Source organism: Lissotriton helveticus, chromosome 9 (genome assembly GCF_964261635.1).
Source record: "Lissotriton helveticus chromosome 9, aLisHel1.1, whole genome shotgun sequence".
NCBI lineage: Eukaryota > Metazoa > Chordata > Amphibia > Caudata > Salamandridae > Lissotriton > Lissotriton helveticus.
Genome location: NC_136070.1, coordinates 7,680,735 through 7,702,866, shown reverse-complemented (window position 1 = coordinate 7,702,866; position 22,132 = coordinate 7,680,735). Strand labels below are relative to the sequence as shown.

At 49.7% G+C, this 22,132-nt stretch overlaps 1 protein-coding gene across 2 annotated transcripts in view; it reads left to right on the top strand.

Annotated features, from left to right (window-relative positions):
* LOC144780850 (putative N-acetylated-alpha-linked acidic dipeptidase) overlaps window positions 1-22,132 on the top strand; it is a 375,697-nt gene that overhangs the window by 142,227 nt on the left and 211,338 nt on the right. For both annotated transcript variants that reach the window (XM_078659346.1, XM_078659347.1), the window contains exons 7-9: window positions 13,136-13,231; window positions 18,761-18,846; window positions 19,974-20,093. In XM_078659346.1, the coding sequence (XP_078515472.1) occupies window positions 13,136-13,231; window positions 18,761-18,846; window positions 19,974-20,093 (302 nt within the window). The remainder of the gene's footprint in view (window positions 1-13,135; window positions 13,232-18,760; window positions 18,847-19,973; window positions 20,094-22,132) is intronic.

Genomic DNA, 22,132 nt, shown 5'->3' with positions numbered 1-22,132 from the left:
GCAGGCTGTAGACCCCACCTCCACAGTAAATGGGCACACATAGCGCTGGCCACGTCTGAGAACTCCAAGTCCATGCGTCCTTTGACTACTAGATTTTGAAAAGGTCTTTGACCCGTCCTGGATGGTGTCCTCGAACATATGGGGTTCTTTCAGGGATTCCACTCATATGAGCAGCTTCTCTACACTCACTCAATGGCTCAGGTTCATGTGAACGGGGTCCTGCCAGAGCCCTTCCCTATCCAAAGGTGTACCCGTCACAGCTGCCTGTGTTCTCCACTCATCTTTGCGCTGGCCATTGAGCCGCTGGCTTGGCTGGTGTGTTGTGACTCCCGGGTTTCAGGCCGGATCTTGGGCGAAATTGAACTGTAAGCAGATAATGTTCTTGTGTTCCTCTCCAATCTCCATCTCTCGGGCCCAGATGCCTACAGCCTCTAGGCCTCTGTGACGAGGCCTTGTGCCTCCAGCTGAACAAAAGCAAAACCCTCCTACTGACCGCCCACGGCGACACCTTCGTATTAAATATCAAGATATCACCATTGCTTTCTAACCCGAACTAACGCAGAACCTCAATCTAACCCCGCTCCTCACAAAAATGAAAAGGACCTCTTGTGAATACTACCCCTACTGCTTGGTGTCTTCAGACTAGTCTCCCTCGGTAAAATGATGGCCCTCCCTCATTTCCAATATTCCCTTTAAATTCCCTGCTGATGTTCCCAAACTCCTGGTTCACAGCTGTGGCCATGGAGGTCCGCTCCTTTCTCTGGGCAACAACCCCCGACATAGGATGGAGGATAGGAATGGCTGATATACAACTATACTTCTGAGCCACCCAAGTGCTGGTCCTCAACGATTGGCCCTGTGGAAGCTGGGACGACCCAACATACCGCAGAGAGCTCTCGCTCCTGGGGTTGGACAACTTGGTGGTGTTATGGCTACTCAAACCCCCAGGACCTCCCCAATGTCACTAGACTGGTGTTCCTGATCTGGTGGGCGTATGCTATGCTTTAAGGGGTGGCGGGGCAGGTTCACCCAAAAAAACACCCTTTGGCATGATCCATCTGCCATACAACACAGATTGAGGGGTTTACCAAATGGGACAAGATTGGAGTCTCCACTCTTATGGATGGCAGGTGGGTAAACCTCTTATGCTCTTTCCAGGACCTGCAGTCGCACGCCCAGTTTCACAAATATATCCAACTCCGAAATGCACTGGCTGAAAACCAAAATGGTGAACCTTCCCCCGATTATAAACCTGTCAGGCCAAACTCCTTATGCAGAAGAAAAATTGTGTATATATATATCTCTATATCATATTGGCAGTCATGAGTAGGTAATCATTGTTAGGACGGAGTTTAAATCAAAAAGGCAATTTTCAGGTGCCTATATCTTTGACACCGCTTGATGAATCTCCATAAAATTTGGCCAGTACTTTAGATGGATTTTGGAAAGATTTTGGGGTGTTTCGTGGAGCGTGAGCCGAAAAAAAGGTGGAGGGGTGGGGGGCGGGTGGCCAAAACCGGTGCATTTCCCATGTTAATTCCCGTAGGACCTTTGAACAAGCATACAGCCCAAACCGCTGGACGGAATGACACCAAACTTGGCAGGAAGTTAGATGCTGGTATGCATCATGCTTTTTGCTTTTTTGGGTAACTCCATTCAGTAGTTTGGGAGATATTAACTGGAAAACAAATGTAAATATATGGGAACGCCGATTACCCTCATATCCACCTGTGGGCAGCCTGTGGATTCACCTTTCACCGATGAACTCCTGGTTGGCTGACCGCACTTTCACAGAAAATTTGCGGCTGACATTTTGTTTGTCTGAGAAATGGTCCCCGTGGTTGAAAAAAAGTTCATAAATTGAATGGGGTCAGGTCAGAGGTTTCCTGACCTCTTGTACATGTTATAAAATAAGGCTGAGCATGCGCACTGGGTTCAGAAATGTGAGAAAAACAGAATGTTTGGGCTACTCCCAAAATCCGCAGATGCCTGGCGGGGTTCAGCACGGCCCCCCTTGTAACTCCGCAAGGGATCCATGGGTTTAGCACGGCTAGGAAAATAAATACTTATATAAATTTTTACACTCACTCTTACTCTCACACCCAATCAGATATCCATACAGATACTGTCACATCCACTTACATACCCATAAAGACTTTTTCACAGCCACTGTTATAACCATGCAGACACCGTCACACCCATTCACATAGCCATAGAGAAATTGTTACTAACCTTGGGCGAAGTACTACGCTACGCTCGTGTAGTTTGTGAAGTTTGCGCTTCTTCGCACTACGCAAATTGCACGTACCACAGTGCAAACAAACGTAGCGTAGCAGTAATTTTTTTGCTTGCTTGCAGTCCTTAACGTCAAGTTGGCGACCGCGAGCAAGCAAAATGACATCCCGGCGAGACTTTTTCCTTTTTCGTGATCGCGAGTGTGGAAAATAAACTTCCCGGCGAGATTCTCAACGTGGGGAGGTCAGGTTTCTCATTGCGAGTGGTCGTGTATGCTCGCGACCACTCGCGATGAGAAACTACCAGTCCGCATTGAGAAAGCTGCCGCTCGAGTAGAAATCTGCTCGAGCAGCAGAAAACGACCGCTTGCACTGTGCAAAATGCGGTTTGCACTTATTGCACAGTGCCGGATGCTTGTCCGTACTGTGCAATCTGTGCGAACAGCATTTTGCACAGTGCACTACGGAGTTCGCATAGCTATGCATAGCTATGCCTAGCTCGCGTAGTGCGAACTGCACTTCGTGTAGCGATGTGTAGCGATGCATAGTGCTACTACGTCAACTACGCCCAGGATTAATTGTCACACCTATTCACAAACCCACAGAGTCACTGTCACATCCATTCACATGCCCATACAGACACTTTGACACCCACTTACATACCTATATAACCTTTTCACGTACCTAAACAGACGCTGTCACACCCATTCACATACCCATGGAGCATCTGTTCACCCATTTACAAACCCATACATACACTTTCACAGCCACTGTTTAACCATGCAGACACTGTCACAGCCTTTCACATAGCCATAGAGATACTGTCACACCCATTCATATAACCTTAGAAACTCTGTGACACCCATTCACAAACCCATAGAGTCACTGTCACATCCATTCAGAGATCCATAGAAACACTGTGACATCCATTCACATACCCATAAAGACTCTGTCACAGGCATTCACAAACCCAAACAGACTCTGTCACACCCATTCATGTACCTAAACAGACACTGTCACACCCATTCACTTACCCATGGACCCTCTGTCACACCCATTTACAAACCTATATAGGCACTGTCACGTCACACCCATTCAGATAACCGTAACGACACTGACACACCCATTTACACCTTCACACCCATTCACAAAACTATACAGACACTGGATTAACATATGGTAATTAAATATTACTTTATATTTAAAAAAAACTAGAATTTTACTGAAATAGCAAAAGGTTGCAGGGACGCGATATTTAGGAAAAAGCAATAAAAAAAATAGAAATTCTCTGAAAAAAGCTAACGTTACAGAGAAGTTATAGTTAAACTGACAGTTCACTTGTACAAAACCCTTGAAAATTAGCAGATCAATCAATCAGGACATTTATAGAGCGCACTACTTACCCGGAGGGTCTCAAGACGCTAGGGGGGGGGGCTGCTACTGCTCGAACAGCCAGGTCTTGAGCTTCTTCCTGAAGGAGAGGTGGTCTTGGGTCAGGCGCAGGTCGGTCGGGAGGGAGTTCCAGGTCTTGGCGGCCAGGTGGGAGAAGGACCTTCCTCCTGTTGTCGTTCTTCGGATGCGGGGGACGGCGGCGAGGGCGTGACTGGCTGATCGGAGGTGGCGTTTGGGAGCGTAGAAGTTGATGCGGTTGTTGAGGTAGCTCGGGCCTTGATCGTGTAGGGCTTTGTGTGCGTGGGTGAGGAGACGGAAGGTGATTCTCTTGTTGACGGGGAGCCAGTGCAGGTCTCTCAGATGTCCGGAGATGTGGCTGCGTCGGGGGATGTCGAGGATGAGTCTGGCTGAGGCGTTCTGGATCCGCTGGAGTCTCTTCTGGAGCTTGGCGGTGGTTCCGGCGTAGAGGGCGTTGCCGTAGTCCAGTCGGCTGGTGACGAGGGCCTGGGTGACCGTCTTCCTGGTCTCGGTGGGGATCCACCGGAAGATCTTCCGTAGCATGCGCAGGATGTTGAAGCATGACGAGGAGACGGCGTTGACTTGTCTGGTCATGGAGAGGGAGGAGTCCAGGATGAAGCCCAGGTTGCGTGCGTGGTCTGTCGGTGTGGGTGCGGTGCCCAGGGCGGGGGGCCACCAGGAGTTGTCCCAGGCGGAGGGCGAGGAGCCCAGGATGAGGACTTCCGTCTTGTCTGAGTTCAGTTTCAGGCGGCTGGTCGTCATCCACTCGGCTACATCTTTCATCCCTTCGTGAAGGTTGGCTCTGGAAGCGGCGGGGTCGTTGGTCAGGGAGAGGATCAGCTGGGTGTCATCGGCGTAGGAGATGATGTTCAGGTTGTGTTGGCGTGCAATGGGCGCGAGGGGGCTCATGTAGACGTTGAAGAGGGTGGGGCTCAGCGAGGATCCTTGAGGGACGCCGCAGATGACTTCGGTGGCCTCTGACTTGTACGGTGGTAGACGGACTCTCTGTGTTCTTCCGTCGAAGAAGGAGACGATCCAATCCAGTGCCTTCTCCTGAATTCCGACGTTGCTGAGGCGCTGCACTAGGGTGCGGTGGCAGACAGTGTCGAATGCCGCGGAGAGATCTAGGAGGATGAGGGCCGCTGTTTCTCCGTTCTCCATCAGGGCTCGGATGTCATCGGTGGCAGCGATGAGGGCGGTCTCGGTGCTGTGGTTGGCTCGGAAGCCAGACTGTGAGGGGTCGAGGGATCCATTCGTCTCGAGGAAGGCGGCCAGCTGTTTGTTGACGGTCTTCTCGATGACTTTGGCTGGAAACGGGAGGAGCGAGATGGGGCGGTAGTTTTTGAGTTCGGTGGGGTCCGCTGTTGGTTTCTTTAGTAGAGCGCTGAGTTCGGCGTGCTTCCAGCTCTCCGGGAAGGTGGCGGTGTCGAAGGAGGTGTTGATGATGTCCCGCAGGTGGGGTGCGATGACAGCGTCGGCCTTGTTGAAGACGTGGTGAGGGCAGGGGTCGGTCGGAGATCCGGAGTGGATGGAGTTCATCATGCGGACGGTGTCATCGGTGCTGATCGGAGTCCAGGCGCGGAGGGTGGTGGTGGGCGGCGTTGCTGCGGTCGTTGTGTGCGATGGTTGAATGCTGAAGCTGTTGTGTATGTCCGCGATCTTGTTGTGGAAGTAGGAGGCGAGGGAGTTGCAGAGGTCTTGCGATGGGGTGATGTCGTTGTTTCCGGCGTTGGGGTTGGAGAGCTCTTTCACGATGTTGAAGAGTTCCTTGCAGTTGTGTGCGTTGTTGTCCAGTCGGTCCTTGAATGCAGTTTTCTTGGTGGCGCGGATCAGTTGGTGGTGCTTCCGGGTGGCAAGCTTGAGGGTGGTCATGTTGTCCGGTGTTGGTTTCCTTCTCCAGTCTTTCTCGAGGGCTCGGCAGTTCTTCTTGGAGCTCTTGAGTTCGTCGGTGAACCATGGGGCTTTCTTGCTGCCGGGTCTGCTGGGCGGGGTCCTCAGAGGGGCGAGTTCGTCCGCGCAGTTGCTGATCCACTTCGTGAGGTTGTCGGCGGCCTGGCTGGGGTTCGCTGAGCTGGCGGGAGGGTGCTGACTCAGGGAAGCGGCGAGCTGGTCGGCTGTGATCTTGTTCCAGCTTCTTCGGGCAACCTGTTGCTGGTGGTGGTGGGTCGTCGTTCTTCTGAAGGTGAAGTGGACGCAGCTGTGGTCCGTCCAGTGGAGTCCTGTGGCGTGGCTGAAGGCGATGTCTTTGCTGGATGAGAAGACGGCGTCGAGTGTGTGTCCGGCGAGGTGGGTGGGGGTGGTCACCAGCTGCTTGAGTCCCAGGTTTGCGAGGTTTTCCAGCAGGGTGGTGGTGTTGCGGTCGTCGTTGTTCTCCAGGTGGAAGTTGAGGTCCCCGAGGAGGATGTAGTCGGCTGAGGGGAGGGCGAGCGGGCTGATGAAGTCGGCGATGTCCTCGCTGAATTGTGTGCGTAGTCCCGGGGGTCTGTAGATGAGGGTGCCTCTGAGGGTGGTCTTGGGGTTGACGTGGATCTGGAAGTGCAGGTGTTCGGCGGGTGCGATGGTGTCGTCGGTGTTGGTCGTGATGCGGATGGTGTTCCTGTGAATGATGGCGATGCCTCCTCCTGTCTGGTTGACGCGGTCTCTCCGGATGATCTTGTAGCCGTCCGGGATGGCGATGGCGATGTCGGGCGCTGAGGAGGCGTTCATCCAGGTTTCCGTGAGGAAGGCGATGTCTGGGTCTGTGGTGTCGAGCAGGTTCCAGAGCTCGACGCCGTGTCTGTGGACGGAGCGGGTGTTGAGCAGGATGCACTTCAGGTGGTTGCTGCTGGTGTTCTGTTTGGTGGACGCTGGTGCAGTGCAGGTCCGGGTGCAGGAGAACTTGCAGGACTGGCAGATGAAGGGTCCGTGGGTGCGTCTCGGGGTGGCTCGGTAGCATCCAGGGGTTCGGCCGGCGTTGAGTGCGTTGAGGGTGGCGGCGTCGTACGTCCGGCGGGTGGGCTGGGGTCTGCGGGGGCCAGGGGTCCTGGCGCTGGGCGCGGTCCAGGCGCGGACGGGCGTAGACGGGCTTACCTTTGGCGCACCTTCGGCGCTCAATCGGTGCTCCCGCTGCGCGCGTCCGCTGCGCGGTCGCTCTGGGGACGTCATAAGAAGGGAGCCGGTCGGGAGGGTCTGCGGGGAGGCGGGAGCGCGAGCCAATCGGCTGTCGGGGGGGCGGAGCCACGGGCTGGGGCGGCGGGAAAAGCTGGAGCCGGCTTGGCGGCCCTCGGGAGGCTGGGGCGGCAGGAAAAGCTGGTGTGGGCTCGGCGGCCCTCGGGAGGCTGGGGCGGCGGGAAAAGCTGGTGTGGGCTCGGCGGCCCTCGGGAGGCTGGGGCTGCGGCAGCGGCAGCGGGCACAGGAGCGTGGGGGTGACCAGGCCGAAGGCGCAGTGGTCACTCCCTGGAACTTGCTCTGGCTCCCCTTAAGAAGGGAGCCGGTCGGGAGGGTCTGCGGGGAGGCGGGAGCGCGAGCCAATCGGCTGTCGGGGGGGCGGGGCCACGGGCTGGGGCTGCGGGAAAAGCTGGAGCCGGCTTGGCGGCCCTTGGGAGGCTGGGGCGGCGGGAAAAGCTGGTGTGGGCTCGGCGGCCCTCGGGAGGCTGGGGCGGCGGGAAAAGCTGGTGTGGGCTCGGCGGCCCTCGGGAGGCTGGGGCTGCGGCAGCGGCAGCAGGCACAGGAGCGTGGGGGTGACCAGGCCGAAGGCACAGTGGTCACTCCCTGGAACTTGCTCTGGCTCCCCTTAAGAAGGGAGCCGGTCGGGAGGGTCTGCGGGGAGGCGGGAGCGCGAGCCAATCGGCTGTCGGGGGGGCGGGGCCACGGGCTGGGGCGGCGGGAAAAGCTAGAGCCGGCTTGGCGGCCCTCGGGAGGCTGGGGCGGCGGGAAAAGCTGGTGTGGGCTCGGCGGCCCTCGGGAGGCTGGGGCGGCGGGAAAAGCTGGTGTGGGCTCGGCGGCCCTCGGGAGGCTGGGGCTGCGGCAGCGGCAGCGGGCACAGGAGCGTGGGGGTGACCAGGCCGAAGTGAGCTAAGTATAACTGACACCCCCACAATGCACTGCTTATGACCTCACATATTACATCACTCATGACATGCTCAGTGACATCATTCATGACATCACTCATGTTATCTCAAATAACATCACTCATGGCATCACTAATGACATCTCAAATAACATCACTAATGACATCACTGATGACATCATCCACAGAACCGCTCATACACCCACTTACACCCCCACATAGCATATACATTGCACACCCACACAATCACTGACATTCCCTATTCACACACCCATATGAACACACATATATTGAACCATTCACCCGTACAAATACTCACATACCCACTCACTCACCCACACAATCACTCAGGTAACTACTCACTCATATAGTTACTCAGATATCCACTAACTTATTCCTAGTTAAACTAACACTTGTACTCACTCACTGATACAGTCACTAAGATAAGCATATACTCTCCCATACAACCTCTATCACACTCACTTATTCACCCATATAGTTTCTCACACATCCACTCTCTCACCCATAGAGCTACTTACTCACCAACTCACTCCCCATTGAGCCACTTATACACCCGTTCATGCACCTATACAGTCCTTCATGTGTCCTCTAACTGATTCACATAGACACTTATGAACCTGCTCAGTCACCATTTCAGTCACTCATGCAGCCTCTCATTCAACATTTACAGCCACTAACACACCCACTCACTCACCCATACAGATACGCACACAGCCAATCACTTACTCATACACTCACTGACACACCCACTCACTCACCCATACAGATACACACACAGCCAATCACTTACTCATACACTCACTAACACACCCACTCACTCACACATACAGATACACACACAGCCAATCACTTACTCATACACTCACTAACACACCCACTCACTCACCCATACAGATACACACACAGCCAATCACTTACTCATACACTCACTGACACACCCACTCACTCACCCATACAGATACACACACAGCCACTCACTTACTCATACACTCACTAACACACCCACTCACTCACCCATACAGATACACACACAGCCAATCACTTACTCATACACTCACTAACACACCCACTCACTCACCCATACAGATACACACACAGCCAATCACTTACTCATACACTCACTGACACACCCGCTCACTCACCCATACAGATACACACACAGCCACTCACTTACTCATACACTCACTGACACACCCGCTCACTCACCCATACAGATACACACACAGCCAATCACTTACTGATACACTCACTGACACACCAACTCGCCCACCCATACAGATACACACACAGCCAATCACTTACTGATACACCCACTAACACACCCACTCACTCACCCATACAGATACACACACAGCCAATCACTTACTGATACACTCACTGACACACCCACTCACTCACCCATACAGATACACACACACCCACTCACTCACCCATACAGATACACACACAGCCAATCACTTACTCATACACTCACTGACACACCCACTCACTCACCCATACAGATACACACACAGCCACTCACTTACTCATACACTCACTGACACACCCACTCACTCACCCATACAAAACTCCCACTCCCACTCGCTCATGTATACAGTCTCTCACATACCTACTCACTCGGCTATACACTACTCACACACCCACACTCTCACCTATAGAGCTACTTACTCACCAACTCACTCCCCATTGAGCCACTTATACACCCATTCATGCACCTACACAGTCCTTCATGTGTCCTCTAACTGATTCAAATAGACACTTATGTACCTGCACAGTCACCATTTCAGTCACTCATGCAGCCTCTCATTCAACATTTACAGCCACTAACACACCCACTCACTCACCCATACAGATACGCACACACCCACTCACTCACCCATACAGATACGCACACAGCCAATCACTTACTCATACACTCACTGACACACCCACTCACTCACCCATACAGATACACACACAGCCAATCACTTACTCATACACCCACTCACTCACCCATACAGATACACACACAGCCAATCACTTACTCATACACTCACTGACACACCCACTCACTCACCCATACAGATACACACACAGCCAATCACTTACTCATACACTCACTGACACACCCACTCACTCACCCATACAGATACACACACAGCCACTCACTTACTCATACACTCACTAACACACCCACTCACTCACCCATACAGATACACACACAGCCACTCACTTACTCATACACTCACTGACACACCCACTCACTCACCCATACAGATACACACACAGCCAATCACTTACTCATACACTCACTAACACACCCACTCACTCACCCATACAGATACACACACAGCCAATCACTTACTCATACACTCACTAACACACCCGCTCACTCACCCATACAGATACACACACAGCCAATCACTTACTCATACACTCACTAACACACCAACTCGCTCACCCATACAGATACACACACAGCCACTCACTTACTCATACACTCACTAACACACCCACTCACTCACCCATACAGATACACACACAGTCAATCACTTACTCATACACTCACTGACACACCAACTCGCCCACCCATACAGATACACACACAGCCAATCACTTACTCATACACTCACTAACACACCCACTCACTCACCCATACAGATACACACACAGACAATCACTTACTCATACACCCACTCACTCACCCATACAGATACACACACAGCCAATCACTTACTCATACACTCACTGACACACCCACTCACTCACCCATACAGATACACACACAGCCAATCACTTACTCATACACTCACTAACACACCCACTCACTCACCCATACAGATACACACACAGTCAATCACTTACTCATACACTCACTAACACACCCACTCACTCACCCATACACATACAGACACAGCCAATCACTTACTCATACACTCACTAACACACCCGCTCACTCACCCATACAGATACACACACAGCCAATCACTTACTCATACACTCACTAACACACCCGCTCACTCACCCATACAGATACACACACAGCCAATCACTTACTCATACACTCACTAACACACCCACTCACTCACCCATACAGATACAGACACAGCCAATCACTTACTCATACACTCACTAACACACCCGCTCACTCACCCATACAGATACACACACAGCCACTCACTTACTCATACACTCACTAACACACCCACTCACTCACCCATACAGATACACACACAGTCAATCACTTACTCATACACTCACTAACACACCCACTCACTCACCCATACAGATACACACACAGCCAATCACTTACTCATACACTCACTAACACACCCGCTCACTCACCCATACAGATACACACACAGCCAATCACTTACTCATACACTCACTAACACACCCACTCACTCACCCATACAGATACACACACAGCCAATCACTTACTCATACACCCACTCACTCACCCATACAGATACACACACAGCCAATCACTTACTCATACACTCACTAACACACCCACTCACTCACCCATACAGATACACACACAGCCAATCACTTACTGATACACATACACACACAGCCAATCACTTACTCATACACTCACTGACACACCCACTCACTCACCCATACAGATACACACACAGCCAATCACTTACTCATACACTCACTGACACACCCACTCACTCACACATACAGATACACACACAGCCAATCACTTACTCATACACTCACTAACACACCCGCTCACTCACCCATACAGATACACACACAGCCAATCACTTACTCATACACTCACTAACACACCCACTCACTCACCCATACAGATACACACACAGCCAATCACTTACTCATACACCCACTCACTCACCCATACAGATACACACACAGCCAATCACTTACTCATACACTCACTAACACACCCACTCACTCACCCATACAGATACACACACAGCCAATCACTTACTGATACACATACACACACAGCCAATCATTTACTCATACACTCACTGACACACCCACTCACTCACACATACAGATACACACACAGCCAATCACTTACTCATACACCCACTCACTCACCCATACAGATACACACACAGCCAATCACTTACTGATACACATACACACACAGCCAATCACTTACTCATACACTCACTGACACACCCACTCACTCACCCATACAGATACACACACAGCCAATCACTTACTCATACAGATACACACACAGCCAATCACTTACTCATACACTCACTGACACACCCACTCACTCACCCATACAGATACACACACAGCCAATCACTTACTGATACACTCACTGACACACCAACTCGCCCTCCCATACAAAACTCCCACTCCCACTCGCTCATGTATACAGTCTCTCACATACCTGCTCACTCTGCTATACACTACTCACACACCCACTCTCTCACCTATACAGGCACTTCTACAGCCATTTTCCTTAGTACATATGTTTAGCACTCATTTACTTTTAGAAAACACTCAGAATCTCTGGATGATGTCATCATCATTCACCCTAGAAATTCCCTGAAAAGCCAAAGGTTAAAATAACAATTTAGTCAGGTGTAATGAAAATATCTATTTTTTTTTAAACCTTAGAAATTCCCTGAAAAAAACAAAGGTTAAAGAATCGTTATAGTTAGGTGAAATTGTGCATGTGAAAAATAACATTCTGAACTTTAAAAAACACAGAAATCCAGTAGTTAGTTATAGTTAACAGAGCTAACTATAACTTGTGCCCCTGCCAGGCACTGCTCATGACCTCAATTATGACATCACTCATGATATATTCTTTTTCATCATTTATGACATCACTGATGACATCTCACATGACAACATTGAGGACATGGTCCACCCCGAGCGTTATCATCCCCGAGCGGGGTCTCACAGGATATGTCGCGGGTAGCCCACCCGCGGGACACAGCAGTTTTCCTGCCCACACCTGCGCGGGCAGGGAACCTGCGTTGCCTCTCGCTTGGCGGGAGCATTTTCGAACACCCGCCAAGCGGGACCTAACACAACGTCTGCTCCCAGCAGGCAGGAGTTTTGAAAACACTCCGGCCCGCTGGAAGCAGACTTTTAATCTGTTTTGCTGTCATCAAAGGTGTCAATCGAGAGGTCATTAGTGATGTCATAAATGATGTCAATGATTTCATGAGGGATGACATATGTGAGGTCATAAGCGGTGCACAGTGGCTCGCAAGTTATCTTTAGCTCTGCTAACTGTAACTGGTGAATTCCTGTGTTTTTTTAGTTCAAAATGTTGATGTTCAGACTGACAAATTCACCTACATAAATAAATACAAGTCTGTACTCCTGTGCCTCTCCCATCAGACCCTCAAGTCCTCGAAAGGACAGCCTATCTGCATTTCAGTGCTGAGGAGAACTAAACTTTTCTAATCTTTTTTAACTTTTTTGTAATATTTAGTAAAATGGGAGGCGCGGAGGTCCTGTCCTCCTGGCGAGGAGCACTTAACATCACCTATAGAATTGGACCAGGCTTCATTTCACCCCATGAAAAAAGGTAAGAAATTATCTCTTCCTCCCCAAACCCTTCTGTCCTCACTGTTTAGCTCATCTCCAAACATCTGTAGCACTTCAGAGATAGATAGAAGTGCATTGGCAGAGCTGTGTGTGGGTAGCACAGGGCTGAGGTGCATTGGCAGAGCTGTGTGTGGGTAGCACAGGTATGAGCAGTGGCGGCTGGTGGAATTTGCAACTGGTGAGCGTATGCAGAAGAAATCAACGCATGCCAGGCTCCTTCCCAAGCATTCATATAAATTTCATCTCATCAGTTTTCAAGATGACTCAGGCTGATTCATAGAATACAGTGCATCTACAGTATGCATCCATGGTGCAATTCATGAGTTTACTTTCTGCATCCAATTTACCTGTGCGCATTATCTGTGAATGTCCGTGTGCATCTGCGTACTGTGTACAAACTTTGCCAGGATTTTACATGCAAAACGAGTGTCTTTGTAATAACTTGAATATACCAAGCATAAGCCTTGCTGCAACCAGAAACAAGGAGAATGGTGCAGTGGTAATGACTGTGTTACCTTTTTTCCAATCTGGAAAACTTTGCATGAGGCAGTTATGCCAAAGCCGGCAGGATCAGTATTTCCCCAGACAGTGTTACCTTCTAGTAATTTCTCCAAATTTATGAGGGCCTCAATGTTCAGTAAAAACTGGTGGCAAATAAAGGAATGCATTGTGACCCTTTCACGCCTTGTTCTTCTGTAATGAATAAAATGTCCAGAGTCCTCTGAATAAACATGATCTGAGTTTACCAGACACAAAGCAGGACTTCCATTGCAGAGCCTGGCAGATCAGATTAAATTGTGGTCATGCCTGCCCAGGTGTGAGTGCAGGCAGGCAGAAGGAAAGGAACCAGGGAGGCTGTCAGAGCAGCCCACAGCCCCACTGCACAGGCGGCATGCCATATGACGCGGAGTCAGGAGGAGGGTGAACTATACGCAGGCCCCATGGACCTCAGGTACAGACCTGGGCTCCCAGTGTGGAACCAGTGTTGAGAGACAGGCACAACTCTTTATTTACATGCGCAATTTCCCTTTTCTTATTTTTAATGAAACCAGTTGCATAGGGGCAGTGTTAAATAAGCGCGCCCACACAAGAAAGTTGAACAGAAGAAGCCGTAAATGAGCAGCTTTGCCACAAACGAGAGGCCGTGTATCTGCGGCTCCACGAGGTGAAACCCCCGCCTGAAGCCTGTCAGATTAAAATACGTTTCACGGCCAACCAGTGGCAGCTTTCAGAATGTAGAATTGAGAGATTTAAGGACAATTACGACGTGTGCTCTAGACTACAGGAGAGAGTGAGTCAGTCATTTACATCTTGCAATTTGTCTTAGTATTATGTGCTTTCCACACAGAGCTGTCAATCATTGTTGTAATAGGTAAGAACACATGGTTACCCCATTCACCTTGAAAATTTTAAACTACAGCTTACGTGGCAAAGGTGAGTTCTCATTTCTGGAAGTATACGCTGCACTTCAGTACTCTTACTACTCTAATGCGAAATACTCCCTCTCCTAATGGGCATGCGCAAGACAGAGTAGGCACTAGTGCGCATGAGTGGGCGCGGTGCAAAAATGTGCCCTCCATCCCCACTCATGTGGACTTGTGCTGCTGCATGCCCCTGGTGACGTCTGACTGACAATCATGTCAGTCAACATGACGCTGGACCGCCCATCCCCTTCAAACTCTGAAGTGGGTGGGCGGTCCGATGTTGACCGACATGATTGTCAGTTCTCCTTCACGTCTCTGAACTTAAGTAAACTGAGAGTTTACTTAAGTTCAGAGACGCCGAGGGAGCAGCTGCGGGCGGGGGCTACACCCCCACGCCCCAAAGGACGCACCGCCCCTGTTTACAACGCATACCATTACAACGCATACCATTACATTGCATGTATGGTAAGTATTGAATAGTATAGGGTTAAAAATTACTATTCTAACACCAGGGGGTGCAACAGTAGGGTAAGTGTTGGATAGTGTAGGGGTACTATGCGTTGTAATGGTATGCATGGTAATGGTATGCGTTGTAATGACTGCGTTGTAGTGTCATGCATTGTAATGGTTGCGTTGTAATGGCATGCGGTGTAATGGACCTTGCGTTGTAAAAGTTGCATTGTAAAGGTTGTTTCCCTACTCTGAGTCCTGGTCTTCCTCATCATAACTCCAAGTCCTACTTTTACTCATCGTTGCTCCGAGTCACAGACTTTCTCTTTGTTACACTAAGGTCTTATTTTCCTCCTTGTTACTCCTAGTCCTGGTCATACTCGTCGGTACTCCAAGTCCTAGTCTTCCTTATCATTACTCTGAGTCTGGCCTTCCATGTCGTTCCTCCAAATTTTGGGCTTTCTCTGCTTTACTCAGAGTCCTGGTCTTCCTCTTCATTACTCCACGACCTGGTACTCCTTGTTATTCTAAGTCCTGGTCTTCCTCGTCGCTACTACTCTAATTCCTGGTCCTCCTCGTCATTACTCCGAGTCCTGATCTTCCTGTTCGTTACTCCGAGTCCTGGTCTTCCTCATTGTTATTCTAAGTCCTGGTCTTCCTCGTCGCTACTACTCTAATTCCTGGTCCTCCTCGTCATTACTCCGAGTCCTGATCTTCCTGTTCGTTACTCCGAGTCCTGGTCTTCCTCATTGTTATTCTAAGTCCTGGTCTTCCTCGTCGCTACTACTCTAATTCCTGGTCCTCCTCGTCATTACTCCGAGTCCTGATCTTCCTGTTCGTTACTCCGAGTCCTGGTCTTCCTCATTGTTATTCTAAGTCCTGGTCTTCCTCGTCGCTACTACTCTAATTTCTGGTCTTCCTCATCATTACTCTGATTCCTGGTCTTCCTTGTAGTTGCTCCGAGTCCTGGTCTTCCTCGTCCTTACTCCACGTTCCTGCCTTATCAGAGTGTATCCCAACACTCTCCCAGAATGCCCTGTAACATGACACTGAGTTATCAGAGCATATCACAAAACTCAACCATATCAAACAGTAACACGACATTGTGCGTCCTCAGAGCGTATGACATCCCTCTCCTAGAACAGACTATAACACGACACTGCTGAGATGTAAAGCATCCATCTGTGAGTGCTAAGGTACGGGGTCCGCCACTAATCCCGGGGTTCTTTGAAATATAATCGTTGAGCTTCAGTAGCGGGGGGGGGGGGGGGGGGATTAGGTCACTCTGCCCTATAAAATGACTGGGCTTTTCATGGTATATGGAATGTTAACCATGCGAACACTATTTTAGTATGCATTTGTTTTCCAATTGTGGCACGTGTACAGCGTTTCAAAGCACAATATTTAACATAAATATTCAAATATTCCTTCGTGTCTCCTGGTTATCATACTGTGGACAAGTACGAGCGAAAGGGTGTGTCCTGTTACCACGATCCCTGAGAGGGTCAAGAGTGTTGTGTTCTGGGGTGCCAATTCACGTGTTTCTCTAGTAAGGATAGGAGGGCAGCAAGGCACATAGGGCCCGATGTAGGTAATCTCAATTTACCGATTCTTAAATACCGAATTTTACTGACTCTGTATTTAGGAATGGGTAAATATGATGTAGGTAAAAAATGGGTAACATTTACAGATTCTGTAATATTACTTATTACCGATTCAGTAATAAGGAAAGCCATTCACTATTACCGATTCGGTAATAGCGGGAGCATATTCAAGGGTGGCAGGGTGTCACATTGACACCCTGTTGCACCTCTGAATCGTGCCTGTGTGAACATGTGGCGCACATACATGCCCTAAGGGCATGTATGTCTGCCACATGGCACTTTGAAAAAAGCAAATAATTGCTTTTGTAAAGGTATTCGGTATTTACCACCAGCTTGTAGTTAGTGGTAAATAACGAATCCTTAAAGCAAAAATGCACTCACTTAAGTGCTACCTACATAGATTTTAAGGATTCGGTAATTTACATTTTACAGATTCCTTAAAATAAGGAATTGGTAAATTACTGAATCCTTATTTACAGCCTCCTACATTAGGAAGGGCTAAATACCGGTCGGTAACTGGAAATTAATCGATTTTTGGCCATTACCGACCGGTATTTAGCTACCTGCATCGGACTCAGACTCACAGGTACTGAGGTGGGATGGTGACTCAGTTCCTACATACTGATGGTCTATGATCCTAAGCATAGTTCTGTTCAAGAGCAGAATCACTACAACAGTATCACAACACTCTCCCATAACAGACCGTATCATGACACTGCATTATCAGACCGTATCAAAACACTCTCCCAGAATGCACTGTAAAATTAAATGGCATTATCAGAGCGTATTACAACACTCTCCCATAACAGACTGTAACATGACACTGCGTTATTGGAGCATATCACAACACTCTGACAGAACACACCAATATGACACTGCATGATACTGTTATCAGAGCACAACACAAGACTGTGAGTTACAAGACCACAGCATAACACTGCATTATCAGAATGTAACCCATCACTGTGAATTACCACATCATAGCATAATGCTATCGCGTTACAAGACCTTAGCATAACACTGTGTTATCAGAGCATAACACAACACTGTGAGTTACAAGACTATAGTGTAATGCTGCATTATGAGATTATAAACTGACTCTCTGAGTTATAAGACCATAGCATAACCCTGCATTATTAGAGTGTAATCCAACACTGTGAGTTACAAGATTATAGTATAATGCTGAACTATCAGACTGCAACCAGACACTGTGAGGTGCAAGACCAAAGCATAACCCTGCATTATCAGAACATAGCATGGCACTGTACATCACCAGGGCACGCCAGGACAGTGTGTGTTAACTGAGAGTAGCACAACTCTGCATTATCAGAGCAACACAACACATTGTGCATTAACTGACCTCACCGTGACATTGTCTGATACTCTTTCTGCTTCTCAACCTCTGCCCCAGCCTCAGCTCTTCCTCCTGGAGCAGCTACAGGGAAGTCACCAAACCTGGCAGCATTCATTTATGTTCAGGATGTTGAGGAAGTTCCCCCATGATAAGGTTGAGCTAGGGTTATGTATTTAAATACATTTTTCTGTAGCTCAGATATAATTCATGAAGGATGTCAGGGCGCTGTATGAAAGAGTGCAAGAAAACAATACGTTTGTGGTACTTGCTAAGAGATGGTTAGACAAGAGGATAACGTTGCAGCTACAAAACCTTCAAAGATGTAAACAAGCGAGTTAGGAGGGAAGTGAAGATGCCTGGTGCTCAGGCAGAGAGCTGTGTGCACATAGAGTGTGCTCACAGGGAGCAGCACTGGCTTACTTTGAGATGGAGCATAGGGTGAAAGACGGGGGCCTGATGCCCCAAGCAGGAGTTCTAAGTGCCGACGATGGCCGGGTATGACCCTGAGATGGTTTTAAGCCATGAGCTTACTTGCCACAGATGGAAGACCTTGTTAGGACCTCACCTGCTGCTGCCCCCCTCAAGAGGCAGTATTGACATCAGGTGCCTCTGACATCATCACCCGAGGTGCTGGGTGCTGTCTGAGCTCATCCCCTCTGCCCTTTCTTCTATTGCAGCAAAATCCGACTCTACGTGCAGACCTACAACGTGAGGAAGCAGATCAAGAACGTGATTGGCTACATCCGGGGTGCCCACGAGCCAGGTGAGGCCGTGTGCTGCTTCCGCAAAGACATCATGCTGAATGAGGGGGAGGTGGACGATGATGAACCCTTGAAGATTTAAGAGGCTTTCCTTGTTCTTCTCTTACTGGTTCACCAGCTCCTCGGACCCAGTCTCTCGTGGTCTATCCCCAGACCCCACCTCTCACATGGAATGCCCAGACACTGTGACCCACTTTCTCTAGTCTATCCCTACATCTCTGACTGCTTCATCAGAGCCCGAGGCTGTATCTCCTGTCACGTCCTCAGAACCTGCACCTGTATCTCCAGGTCCCAGACATAGCTTCTTCTGCTGGATCCTCAGACCGTGCCACTCAAGGTCTGTCATCAGAGCCCCGACCCATCATTCTTGTCATATCCTGAGACCCCGCCTCTCTAAGTGCATCATGAGTCGCTGGGCCGACCGCTCCTTGTCTATCCTCATTCTTTGAGTCGATCTGTTCCATCGACTCCAGATAACCCAGCCCGCCTGGTCAATCCTCAGACCCTGTCTCTCCAATTGTATCACAGATCCCTCTAACCCATCCTCTCTTACTCAGCTCGTATACCACCAGATCTTTTCTGTTGTCCGCAGCCCTCCTGATGTTTTACCCAAACCACAGTGTCTTGTTTTATCCTAAGATAATCTCATCCCTATTCCATCCTCTGCCATTGACTCAGCCTCTTCTCTTCAGCCTCAATCATTGCCTCAGCTTCTCAGCCTCTTCTCTTCAGCCTCAATCATTGTCTCAGCTTCTCAGCCTTTCCTATCTAGCCTCAATCATGGCTCAGCCTCTTCTTTCTAGCTTCAATCACTGACTCAGCCTCTTCTCTTTAGCCTCAATCATTGACTCAGCCTCTCCTCTCTAGCCTCAATCGTTGACTCAGCCTCTTCTCTCTAGCCTCAATCATGGCTCAGCCTTTTCTCTTCAGCCTCAATCATTGACTCAGCCTCTTCGCTCTAGCCTCAATCATTGACTCAGCCTCTTCGCTCTAGCCTCAATCATTGACTCAGCCTCTTCGCTCTAGCCTTAATCATTGACTCAGCCTCTTCTCTCTAGCCTCAATCATTGACTCCGCCTCTTCTCTCTGGCCTCAATCATTGACTCCGCCTCTTCTCTTCTCCCCTCAGACCGGTACGTGCTGCTTGGCAATCACCGCGACGCCTGGGTCTTCGGTGCCATTGACCCCTCCAGTGGGACCGCTGTCATGATGGAGCTCAGCCGCGCAATGGGACGGCTTCTTAAGGATGGTAAGAGGTGCCCGGGAAATACAGCACAATCTGGCACAGGGATACTGTGTCACTGCATGCGTGCTCTGGGGGTGGGAGGAATTTGTGTAGTCGTGCTACGCAAAGCTCCACAAAACGGTAAAAATCTCTGCGAGCATGAAAAAGTTCAGCAAATACGAGGAATTGCTTATTGCTCCCGTTCGCGATGCTTCTTTCCTGTTCGCGAATGCTGTTTGCGTGCTCAGGGAGAAATATCTCGCAAACACGCATTTTGAAAGCACGAACAAGTAAAAAATTCTGTGAAGCCGCGGATCGCAGCATTTTGGGCAATTCCGCATTCTCCGCAGACTGTGAAATTACCCAAATTCTCCAAATTCCCCGAGCGGACGGAATTTCCCGCCTAGGCCTAGGGTGCACGGTCTAAGCATCATTGACATCCCACAGACTCTGGGGCAAGAAAGTTTAGAGATGGAGAAAACTCCCCTGCATGGGTCCGGAGAGTGGGCGCCGCTGCCCCAAGTTCTCTATCACAAGCTGACTTTTGGCATGCATTTCAGCACACATGGCAGCCATGGATGTTGGAGGCATTTGTGACAAGGATTGAGGCCCAGAGAAGGGCTCTAGGGGTTTGGAGTTTGGAGGGGAAACAACATGTGCACCTTCCCTATGGAGCTATTCAACTGTCAGTAGAGAAGGGACACTGGAGGTATTAAAAACATCTATCATGGCAAGGTGGGCCCTTTTACCTGGTCTCTATAACCCTTATAAATTGTTCTGCCAGTATCCCGAAACCGGGTCCTTTGTCCATCAATGTGGGACAGGGATGTCTCGTGCATGTACCTTTCTGCGTGTGGATAGGAGGCGTGCATGGAGCGAGTGTGGCCTAAGTAGCCACACACAACATGGAATCCATTTTGTGTTTGCTACAACCAGGTGCTAGCTAAGATGGAAAGCTGGAGAGAGCACAGACAGTAGATATGAAATTCAGGACTTCCACCTAGAACACTCCAGGGATCTTCTGTAGTGGGTCAGACTGCTGGGTGTAGAAGAGAGGAGACGAAGGGTCCCTTTGAAGCTGAGGCACTGAGCACATTTGAAGCGATTAAAAAAAGAGACCTGACAGCAGTCCAGAGCTCTTGTAAAAGATCAGTCAGATTACCAGAGGATGACAGAGAAACTTGCATCAGGATCTAAATTAACCCTGGGCGGACTATGCGGGGCTCCGCAAGCGGCAGAGTATGATAGAAAAATGCAGTTTGCAGTGATTGCACAGTGCCGGATGTTTTTCCTCACTGTGCAATAATCGCAAACTGCACCATGCACAGCGCAAGCGGTCCCTGCTTTCCTTTTCTGCCGCTTGAGTAGATTTTTACTCGAGAGGCAGCTTTCTCAACGCAAACATGCTGTTTCTCAAAGCGAGCGGGCGTTACCAGACACGACCACTCGCAAATGAGAAACCTGACCCTCCCCCTTGTTGAGGAATCTCACTCGGAGCTTCCTTTTCCACGCTCGCGCTCGTCAGCTTGATGTTGGTAAATGCAATCAAGGAGAAATCTCACCGGGAGGTTGATTTTCCTCGCTCGTGGTCGCCAACTTGAAGTTGATGAACGAGAGCGAGGTAAAAAAGTTTCCTACGCTAGTTCGTAACTACACGAGCTCAGCGCAATGCAGAGTTCACCACAGAGGGTTAATCTTAATACTTTCTGCTCACTTGACGCACTGTGCCAACACCATCGACACTGCTCGCTGTAGACACTGGTCATCTGGGCAAGTACACACCCCGTCAAGCAGCACAGCCCGCCCTCTGTACTTTATGGAACAATTGAACTGATGACAAACCGTACAGTGCAACCCCAGGAAAATCAGGTGGGCAACCTCCACAATAAAAGGGACTGGAGGCACATCAGAATGTCTCTACTACCGGGATGGCCGCCCTCCAAAAGACTTCCTGAACCCCAGATCCCCACCAAAGAGAAACCCCCTTAGACAAGCTGGGAACTGTGACTCTCAGAGTCTCCTATGATGTTGCCCCACAGGAGCAGCCCTAGCTGTCACCTTCA